This window comes from Ruditapes philippinarum, unplaced genomic scaffold (assembly GCF_026571515.1).
Source record: "Ruditapes philippinarum isolate M1 unplaced genomic scaffold, ASM2657151v2 ctg608_1_1_1_1, whole genome shotgun sequence".
NCBI classification, from domain to species: domain Eukaryota; kingdom Metazoa; phylum Mollusca; class Bivalvia; order Venerida; family Veneridae; genus Ruditapes; species Ruditapes philippinarum.
In genome coordinates, this window is record NW_026859254.1 from 450824 (window position 1) to 462839 (window position 12016).

The following is a 12016-nucleotide window of genomic DNA, read 5'->3' on the forward strand; positions in this document are numbered from 1 at the left end:
GAGCAAAACGAATTGAAGTCGTCGTACACTACAACAGTGACACAACAAACCACATTGACATGAAATGCTACCAGTTACACAAGAAACCAAATCTACATGAAATGCTTCTACTATTTTGCAACACAAAATTGCTAGAACAGTATATCATTTTCCTCAAGAAATAACGTACAAAAGTATTTAAAAATCATTAAAGATAGTGTATGGATTTCTTAGATAATAGACATTTAGCTGATTTTGAACATATATATGGAAGCCAACATTCGGATGATTAGTTGAAACCATGATCATTTAAACATGTTTCCCGGTTGTCAAATGGGACAGCAACTTCCTGTTGGTAAATGACATATCATAGGTTTATTCAGTTTATTAAAGGCTCATTATACTTCAGAAATGCTTTTATTTTTACTTCTCAAAGTTTGTCCTTTTCAATTTTTGGTGTTGTTTAATAGTTCTATAAAAGATACTCATTTGCCAATTACCTAAACAAACAATTCCTTCTGTTGCTTTTTGGCAATTAGTACAGTTATAGTGATCGAGTATTTTGTATGGAAGTCAAAATACTACTCTGTTTACATTTTGCTTCTTTAATCATAAATAATTTCATAGGGCTAATTTCCTATGAAAAGAAGCATCTAAAATGCTCCTTATAATTATATAAATGGCATAATACTCGTCGTTGCCCTTTCTAAAGAAGTAAATTATTTAACCGTTTCTGAGGCAGGCATAAAGTGCCTTTAAATGAGACGATATAAATTGTCCGTTTGATAAATGAATTTAAAATTTGAAAGTTTTCCGTTGCTTGATTGTTGATTTGAACTACATCTATTAGCTTTCCGTTTGTTTAATGGAACAACATAAGTTTGTTCGTTTGCTTATGGAACAACATAAGTGTGTGCGTTTGTTTAATGGAACAACATAAATTTTCCGTTTTTTTTAATGGAACAACATATGTTTCCAGTTTGTTAAATATAGCAAAAAGTTTCTCCGTTTTGGTAGTAGAAAAAAATGAACATAATTTTTCCGTTTCTAAATGGAACTACATTTATTTTACTTTTAATAAATGTCTGTAGCAAACCACCTTTGTATGGACTCGTTTTGTCAAAGGTTCACTTAGATTTAGGGTACATTATGCCTCAGAAGAAAATATTATTTTATTGCTTTAGAAATGGCAAACATGAATATTATAATGTTTACATAATGGTTTAGAAAATATTAATGCTTTTTATCTGAAGAAAGTAGCAATAAATGTGAAACATTTTGTCGTAAAAGTAACAAAATGTAAACAAAATATTTTGAATCACAAAATGCTTAATTCACCATGAATTATTCTACTTATTGCCAAATAGCAACATTGAAAATATCGTACAGGTAAATGATCAATGAGTAACTTTTTGAATTCTATAAAAGAACACAAAAATGAAAAAAAGACTTATAGAAATACAGTTAAAAGTTTTCGTAAGGCATGATTTGAGCATTACACACATAGCAGTTATAGATATAACGAAGTTTGTGTTATTGTAAATTTCAGCTGGATCCCGTGGTATCTATGTGAAAACTCTTTTAATCGCCGACAATGCTGGTTTCACGTGCTCCACTACAGTTCATTCTTCTGGGTAAGAGACAACTAAATATTTTAGAATGGTAAAACTAAATTACAAATAGGTACCTAACCTTTGAATACTCTGACTGAGTGAGTCAAATACGTCTTTCGTTGCCTCTGATTTTTACTGAAATATACGCCTGTCATTTTAAGAAATTTCCATTTTTTGTTTGTGTTTTCTTTGAAATGTTATCATTTTCACGAACTACTTACAACATTTTTAAAAATATTTTTTGATGATTTCAATATTGCACGTTTGTAACGTCTTTTTTAATTGGACAATTATTGTCGTTTATATTACTGCAGAATCGACACGTTTTATAAAATGTATATATACGGTTACTGTACAAAAATGGATTGAATTTAATTTAAACGAAATAAAGGGATTTTTTTTTTGTATAAATTTATAATGAAGATAGGGTAATGACCGGTAAGAAAAGGTTATTCACTATAAAACACCTGTTTAGCACGTTATCATGTTATCATGTTAGAAAACTTTACAATTAGTTGATACAAACATTAAGAATATATTTGCTCGGTGCACTTGTGAGATCTATGAAATCGGTCTTCTTATTAGTTTAATTTATACAATTTTTTTTAGTTCTATTGTGTTGAAAGCTTCGAGCTTATTGAAACACTCTCGAATCCGTTCCTGGAACCAACCAGTACTAAGCAATGAATGTAAAGATTCTTGCTAAAGGAAACAACGGCTTGCTCCTGACAGGGTTTGAACCCAAGCGGTCAGCAATTCTTTGATTACTAGTCCAACGCGTTAACCACTCGGTGACGCCGCCATTTATTCAATATACATTGTACCAAAATACTTCGACTACGGTGCTCCGCCCTACATAGCCTTCTTATTAACTTTTTCTTGCTTTTTCTGCTTTATCGAAATCTTTAATTTTAAAATATACATATATGTATACAAAAAATATCTTATAATAATGGAATTATTTTTGTCAAATTCTAGTTGGCATAAACAGTTCGTAAATGATACCGTTTATACAACGAAGTGCGTATAATTAACCATGTTTTCTACATAATAGGCGGTTAACAACGTGAGCGCCTACACTTTATTGTTGTGTTTTCTTCAAGGTAAATTTCTCGATTCAAATATTATGACTTCAGACACAAAAAGGTTAAAATTCAGTGACATTAACCTATCAGGGACTGCAAAATTGTAAACGTAGGTCAGTTATATGCCTTAAAGTACACACATATGCAATATTTTAACACAATATATATCGTACAGTCAAAGAGTTATGCACCCTTTCTGAACTAAAGCTTTCAAGAGCATAGGTTGTCGTCTTTAAAGAACAAAAGAAACCGAAGATAATCTATAATATCATCCTTATGATATATGTGTTCGTATTGATCATTGTTCAGAAATAAAATAAAATAACATTCAGGTAATAATCCTTAAAAAAGCAAAGCGATTGTTTCTACTCAAACTTGATGAAATATTTATAAAGATGTTATCATACTCCGCCCATTTTAAACATTTGATAGACCATTTTTCTTATTCAAAATTCCTATTCAAATAAAAGGCTGTTTTCCATGTTTGCCAAAATTATCAAAGAAGTTTATTGTTTGATTTTGTCGAATATTTTTTGTGAAATACATGTATGAGGTAGAGACACATATTTGTTATTAAACTTAGCATTATTTAGCAATAAATTTAAATACGTATTATGATTATAATTGAACTTAAACACTTTTTCTACCAAAAAGGACCTGGGAAAAACAATCATGAATTAAATGTTTTAAAAGAAAGGTAGAATGTGTAGAACCTTTCAAGCTAAAGTGAGTGACTTACCTATCTAAATGTCTGTATATTGGATCCGGTCTGGCTAATGAACGGATTAGTTGCGCCTATTCAATGTTGCACACATCACCAATGGCTGATTCTTGAGGAATCACCAAGAATCGCAATGGGCCCTTCGCCGTCGGGGGTTATATCCATTCAAAGGTTATGAAACATAAACACACGTACGCAACCTCAATCTCGTACCAAGGTCCGTGAATATTAGAAAGAAAGGAATATCAATAAAGTGACTATTTAGAAAAATCGCACCGCACTGCTGACACTTTAAACTTGTCCGCAGAAATCACACTCGAAATGCTAAGTATTTAAAACTCATCCTTATATGCTAGTTTTTATCATCTTAACAAATCGAAAATGATGCAGACATTTCTCTTCAACGATTGCAAATGGCGTATGCAACCAATGGGAGAAAACTCTCTTCAAACATTACTGAAATCCGACCGACATTGAGAATAGTATCATACGCCAGGAATAGTCGGATATATTCGCTTATATTCGAATCTAAAGTTAAAGATTATTGTAATTTGACATTTTGATATATTGATGTATCCTGTCTTAAATTGTTAAATCACCAACTTTCTGTTAATTAAAGAAAATAGGGCAAATAAAAACTTTCCGTAAATTAATTATTTTTAATTGTTTCTATTTTCCAGTTGTAACATTATCACTCCAGACACAAAACTTATGGGTGCGATTTCGCCGTTTAAAAGGAACACTAATCTTGCGTCAGAGTTCAGTGACTACTGGGTCATCGACACCGATCCTTTCAATGCATTCAAATATTTGAATAAAGATAAGGTCTACTTCAGGATAGAGTATGATTTCTGCGTGGGGAATTTAGCACTGTGTGAAAAAGTAAGTATTGCTTTGTTTTTTGAAATATACATATTTCCTAATGTCCGACTAATGTTAAAACATCTTCGCCGCTTTAAATGTAAAATTAATAACTAGATCTATATTTATATTTTACTGAGTTTACGCACAGTGTATTAAAAATTATACTTTCTGTTTAAAGCAAGAAAGGTTCAAGTTTTAGATACATAGGCTCCTTAGATAGGTTCGGTGATCGGAATTTACACGCGTACACATTGAATTGTATAGGTTCGCAAGACAGGGTACACATTGAATTCGTTAAAAACCCTTATTGACAGTTAACTTTTATTTCTCTTCCGATTTTATTGCCTAGTCCTTGTATCAAATACATTTGTAAGTGTTCAGAATGTAATCGATTCCTATCAAAGAAGCATGTAATTATCACGTTTGTTTTTATTTTATTTATTTATTGGCTTGCAGCTACGGCTGCAAACCATTTGTTTTGGAAAAGTTGTTCCGGTTAGGTGGTTTCCTGCTTACATTTGTTAGTGCATGATTGAACGGGAAACCAGCTGTAATCGTGCCAATCGCAACTTTTCGGCCCTTTCCGTCACTCTTCGGATTAATGGAAAATTTAAGAAAATTTTTACGGAAATCTAAGCTATTTTAGTTACTTCGGTAATCCCAGTTTGTTTATATAAATAGGATTTCTATTTTTACTTGATTCCGTTTCAATTCTTTTTCAAGACGCAAAAGTTAATTTCTTTTATAATTGGTTTTTGTCTTTATTAGTTTTATACAATAGAGAATGGTTACTGTAGTAGTATTCCGTCTCCAAAGGGCGGTCCTGCTTACCAAAAGATCGTAACCGAATCACACAGAATATTAGTGCATGATCAAGTTATATTTAAATCTACTGACAGGGTTTAAGGTAATCTAAAAATAGCACATGCATATCATTAACCTTACCACGTGCTGATCTCCTGTGTTGTCGATCATAGATATTGTAGGTGTAACATAGTTGATACATGCTTATTAATTGGTACCACGTAACAAAGTCTTTTTAATTAGTGCATTTACTTGTCTCTAAAGCTGCTATATAAATGAAATTAGCTACTGCCAAAACGAATGACTCTCTCTGCGAAAAAAGTGGAAATAAAATGTGCACATTTGTTTCCCTTCAGTATGATAAATTGATCTCGACGTGAGAGCCAATGTTAGTATTTTTACGATTGATTATTTTCTTTATTACATGTATTAGTTTTATACAATAGAGAATAGATTTCGAATCGTTTTTGACAAAAAAATATTCGTATTTACAAAAAAGGTTGCTACTGTTATCGTCAGCATGTTCCCGTTCAGTTATAACCATTGGACTTCTGGTCCCTATTTGGTCCAAATTTGCACGCATAACACTGGTGCTCAAACAAATGGGCATAGGTGCTCGTCCAGTCTTGGGCTTACCCTACCTATCCCTTTAAAAGTGAATGTTTTTTTCCAGAAAAAAAACAACTAAATGAACCCTTTATGATATACAAATACCGTAATTCAAAAAAATTGTGATAATAAATTGAAACAAAAAAAAAACAATTTTAAAGAGAAGGGATGATGGCGCAACTGAGCAAGCCTTTCCTTTTAAAAGGAAATTTTATTTTCTGTATTTTATATACATGTCATCGGACACAATAAAACGACAATTCACTTCATTTCTTTTAATCTTCTTTTAAACTTTCATTAAACAGTCCTGTGCTACAAGGCGTAAAAGGTCAGCTAGTGCAGAAGACAAGTTCCTTGACCTTATGCTTCAAGTTAACGGGAACGACACTGAAGTGCACGTGATTGGCCCAGACAACAGTGACGTCATAGGTGCGTCTTATAATGTTTCACGTATCCGCGAGAAAAAAATATGCCGCTAATCTTTAACTATATGATTCTTTATAAATGATAATGTTATGATGTTTGCTTTGTTTCGTCTGAGTGGTATATCTTCTCCCTGTAAAAACCTGATAAGTCCATTAAAAAAACTTGCATTCAGTTTAACAAATTTCCAGTTTTGTAATATTTAGCAAGTTATAGGTTTCGTCCTTATATTAATTTATTAGCGCTGATTTTCCAGTAATTACGCAATACATGTATATATTAGAAGACAACGGTGCATATAGATGTAAATCAATTTTTCAGAAAGCTTCTATATTTAATTATATACGTATTCTTTATTCCATATTTTTATTTTTTATTACGATTTTGTAAAAACATATTGTGTTTTACAGGCAAAGGGAAACAAGCCGGCAAGCATCCTTGTACAGACAACGCTTTGCTATGGGTGCCAGTGACCCTTCTCCTTCTGATGACCTTATTTTACGCGACCATGACAGTGTTCTTCTTATACTACCGTTATAAAATCATGAACAACTTGTAACAATTATGTTTAGATATAAAAAATGTGGCTTCATAGTAACATATAAAGCATATAATAAAATGTATGCACAGACACAAATAGTTATTCGCATATAAAACATATATATATACATAAGAAAAAACTTGGATGATAGAGGCAATGATTAAATGATCTTCTCACATCAGGACATTTGAATTTCTTCACCGAGAAAGATATTCTGCTAGTTAACGGAAGACTTGTGGTTCTATCTAAATGTCTTCTGTTTACTGAAACAAGACACAAATTGCATCTAGGTTCTATCCGCAAGAAATGTGTCTGTATATGACTTTTACCACGGTACCTATACTACTTCTTGACTTGTGATTTGTTTGGGACAGAAAAAACAGTACAAAAGAAAGTTGAAAGTAAAAGTTTTTATTTTCTATTTTCTGCCATAACTTAAAAAAAATTATCACACATTTCATCAATTTTTCATTACAAAAAGTAGAGCTGGTTAATTCTAGCGAGAAAAATATAAATATTGATAAAGCCAAATTAAGATAAAAATGTTAGTATTCATCCGTAGATGTTCTACAGAATTTAGAAACATTATTTGCTATCGCTCCCGTCAAGGTTTCTAATTTCTGTAGAAATACACGGATTTACACTAACATATACATAACGTCTCCTAGGAAAAACTAATTATTTTTTGAGTCAATAAAAATAGAATGACTCCTAGAGAGAATACTGTTTTTTTCTCGCTAGAATGATCGGGTTACACACTTTGTTCCATAATAAATAATGTAACATAACACAGTTAGGACAGAAAATAAAACTTCGACTGTCATTTGTGTCGGTTTTCTGTTTGCCCCACTCAGAAAAAGACCCGTGGGAAAGCCACCGCGTGTACAGTTTCAATGCGGCTTAAAGGGAACCAGATGAAATAAATGAAACAATATTTCTTTCGCCTGCATTGCGTTTTATAAAAAGAATCTAGATATTTTTTCGAACTGTATAAGGTTACACGTACTTATGTAATAATTATGTTAATAAATGACATAATTATGCTTCATAAACAAGCGTTGTGTTGCTTTATCTACATGAATACTAATCATAACTATCAGACATTTGTATATGAAAACTATATGATTAACTATCGACATGTGTAGAACAAAACTACATAGATATGTAATCATCATTACCATCGAAATAGTAGAAGAAGAACACTACATAGATAACTATTCATCAATACCATCGCCATACGTTTGTAGATGAAAACTACATAGATAATTATTCATCAGTACCATTGCCATACGTTTGTAGATGAAAACTACATAGATAATTATTCAGCAGTACCATTTCCATACGTTTGTAGATGAAAACTACATAGATAACTATTCATCAATACCATCGCCATACGTTTGTAGATGAAAACTACATCTAGATAGTTATTCATCAATACCATCGCCATACGTTTGTAGATGAAAACTACATAGATAATTATTCATCAATACCATCGCCATACGTTTGTAAATGAAAACTACATAGATAATTATTCATCAATACCATTGCCGTACGTTTGTAGATGAAAACTACATAGATAATTATTCATCAATACTATCGCCATACGTTTGTAGATGAAAACTACATAGATAATTATTCATCAATACTATCGCCGTACGTTTGTAGATGAAAACTACATAGATAATTATTCATCAATACTATCGCTATACGTTTGTAGATGAAAACTACATAGATAATTATTCATCAATACTATCGCCATACGTTTGTAGATGAAAACTACATAGATAATTATTCATCAATACTATCGCCATACGTTTGTCGATGAAAACTTCATACCATCAGACGTTTGAAGACGAAAATTACATAAACAATAATCCGTACTGCCAAGCTCCGGTATAAGAAAACTGTAAGACATGGTTCCTCCATTTGCAGTTGTCTTTGATACCCAGGCTTCACAAATACAGAAGTGTTCTGCAGATACAATTTATTTAGGTTCCGCACATTGGTGTCTTGCCAGGCGCTTAAAACATTCTTTAACTCCGACAGGAACATCGAACACTGTTCAAATAGTGTTAAGAAAGTGTCATATATATCGGAGGTGCAATGTACACCGCCATATTTCAATGATGTTTCATGATAATGATTAACACGATTGTCATACTAAACTGTTGAGTTCTTTTAGACTGTGTGGTTTCTTGTATTTACCGCTGCCGTTCTGGAGTATACTGAAACAAGGAGATGATCCTTTTTCATTATGAACATTATGTGAATAACACATGGGTTTGTGGGTGACAGTAAAAATATCATCCCGAGGAAAATACTGTTAACCCAAGACGTTAGCTGAGGGGAACAGTATTTTTACGAGGGATGAAATTTTAACTGTTACTCACAAACCCATGTGTTATTTACATGTATTTTATTACCCTGATCAAATACTGCATTTATCTGAAAATTTCAACTTAATTTAACTGTAACAAAATTGAACCAAGAGTAACTTAACTTGTAAGTTGTAAGTGAACGTGAGAAATTATTTCCATTTATTCTTTAATGAGATGATATCAATCAGTCATAAACATACAATAAAAAAAAAATCATGAACTCATTTATACGATTACAATCTGTGGAATCCTATGGAAAATTACCATTATAAAATACTGAGGGATAAAAATGGAAATCATAAACCCGCCTTTTCTTTATATTGATTGGCCAGCTGATCACAAACAGTATCACATAAGAACACGTGTTCGTTTCTTTAAACAAGCTCAAACAATGACTATACATTATCGTTGTGAAGCAATGTTACTGGATAATCAGTCAATCAATTTGCATAAAATTGTAAACACTGGAAAGGTTCATTGTGAAATCTTTTGAACATTGGCATTTAAGTCAGACTGGTAGGTTTTCTATATATTTTTTGTTGTTTGCAACTATTGAGCTTGTTCTAAATTAAAAACAAAAGACAACAAACCCAGCACAAAAATGACATAAGAAAAAGGTAGATTCTATTCTTGAAATATATCCATTCTAAGTGCATTGTAGAATAATGCACGGTTCCAGTTCAAATACACAAGCATTATCACTAAGACCTTCCTGATTAATATCACAACATCTATTTCCATTCTCATATGCAACTTTAAAAGTAAATTGATAAAAATATGTTCAAATACACTAAGCGTATATTAAGTATTGTAACATTCCATGTGATTTTCTCACTATAGACAAAGAAGGAAAGAAAGAAAAAAGGTGTTAAACTGCCAATAAACAATAGTTAGGGACTACTTGTATATGCGGCTGTTATGTTTTCACCCTCGATTATATAGTTTACAAAGCCTTTAAAAGCAACAATAAAAACATTTTAATTCATATTTTCAATTCTTATAATGTTTTCTTTTCATACAATACCGAAATAATATCTCACATACACTAACGCCACATATTTGATCTATATCAGTTTATAAATAGTTTGACAAAACGGCGTCAATTCGTAAGCAGCGTAATGACGTAATCCTAAATATACAACTCATTCGTAAACAAGCTGACGTTATTTCATGCATACAAGAATGATAAATGGGACAATTATGTAAAGGCAATACGACGTACGTTTTTATTTGTTTAAAAAAAATGATAAAATAACGTTTTTCTTATTATTTCTTTTGATTTATAATGTCTATATCTTCGCAACAGTAGGGTTAGGTTAGCAAGAATCGAACAGCGTTTTTCGAAAATCGGCACTGGAAGTTATTTCCGCATGAAAAAAAACCATTATTGATCTTCCTTATTTTATCATGACTTTTTTTGTTATAATCGAAATAATATCTGTATTAGCGGTGTTTATCGGTTATTTAACACCGGTTTTGTCGTTTTGATGCGAAAGAATTAACCACTCAGGCCTACGGCCTTCGTGGTCATTTCATACGCATCAAAACTCCAAACCGGTGTTAAATATCCGATAAACATCGCTAAGACCGATATTATTTCCTAATTTTCCTGACGTCGTTTGGTTTATTGAGGTCATATATGTGATCACATAAGGTGTACCTATGGAACGCCATAGCTGCCTTATATAAACACTTCTAAAGTGGTCATGTCCGTTTGACAGATAGTGTTGTGGTTCTGATACATGGTTATGTGGTTTTAATAAATGGTGATGTAGTTGTGATACGTGGTCCTGTAGTTTAAGTAAATGGTGCTGTGGTTTTGATAAATAGTGATGTCGTTTTGACAGATGGTGCTGTAGTTTAAATAAATGGTGCTGTGGATTTAATAAATGGTGCTGTGGTTTTGATAAATGGTGATGTCGTTTTGACAGATGGTGCTGTAGTTTAAGTAAATGGTGCTGTGGTTTTGATTAATGGTGATGTCGTTTTGACAGATGGTGCTGTAGTTTAAATAAATGGTGCTGTGGATTTAATAAATGGTGCTGTGGTTTAGATAAATGGTGATGTCGTTTTGACAGATGGTGCTGTGGTTTTGTTAGCTGGTTTTGTCATTTTGATTATTGGTGATGTAATTATATATATGGTGCTGTTGTTTTGATACATGGTGCTGCAGTAATGATAAATGGTGAGCTCGTTTTGATATATGGTGGTGTCACTTTGGTACATGGTGGTGTCATTTTATATATGGTGCTGTTGTTTTTATAAATGGTGCTGTAATTTTGCTATATGGTGATGTTGTTTTTATAAATGGTGATACTATTTTAATGTATGGTGATGTTGTTTTTATAAATGGTTATACTATTTTGATATATGGTGATGTTCTTTTTATAAATGGTTATACTATTTTGCTATGTGGTGATGTTCTTTTTATACATGGTGATACTATTTTGATGTATGGTTCTGTGATTTTTTATTACGATGATGATGAACTATTTATAGATGACCTGTTTGTTTACCGGAACATTTTGATTGGTTATTTTAAAAAATGGAGACGTTTTTTCGCCAAATTCTATACACTCTTATCTGAGCTTCATCACATCTTGACTGTTATTTATCCCCAAGTATTTCATTTCCTGCATAGATAATTTGCAGACAAAATCAGGCGGGACTTTTTCATTTTCAAACATTGTCCACAAGTTACTTATTCCAAGGTTTTTCAAAATTGCTTCCCTTGTTTTCCACCAGTTAAACATTTCAACTTGATTTTCATTTATTAATCTCAGAGAAAAACATTTAACCCTTTTCTTGATGAGGAAATTGTCAAAAATGGCCGTTTTCATTGGAAAGCCTCCTGTTAAAAGTTCAAATTGCTATGGAATTATGAAAAATGCTGCGATACTGATGAAAATTGGCACAAATGTTGACTGGACAATAGCCTCTGTACATGTAACAGCATGCTCAATCTTAAATTTCCTGTAAAATTGGCAAAAGGTGAACGT

The 12016-nt window shown here is 32.0% G+C and overlaps 1 protein-coding gene across 3 annotated transcripts in view; it reads left to right on the plus strand.

The window, feature by feature from the left end:
• LOC132755826 (uncharacterized) overlaps positions 1 to 7170 on the plus strand; it is a 98209-nt gene extending 91039 nt beyond the window's left edge. For 2 of the 3 annotated variants that reach the window (XM_060746749.1, XM_060746748.1), the window contains exons 17-20: positions 1529 to 1613; positions 4079 to 4280; positions 5981 to 6104; positions 6509 to 7170. In XM_060746749.1, the coding sequence (XP_060602732.1) occupies positions 1529 to 1613; positions 4079 to 4280; positions 5981 to 6104; positions 6509 to 6657 (560 nt within the window). In that variant the 3' untranslated portion in view covers positions 6658 to 7170. The remainder of the gene's footprint in view (positions 1 to 1528; positions 1614 to 4078; positions 4281 to 5980; positions 6105 to 6508) is intronic. The other variant, XM_060746750.1, reaches the window with a different exon arrangement.
• Positions 7171 to 12016: the final 4846 nt, after the last annotated feature.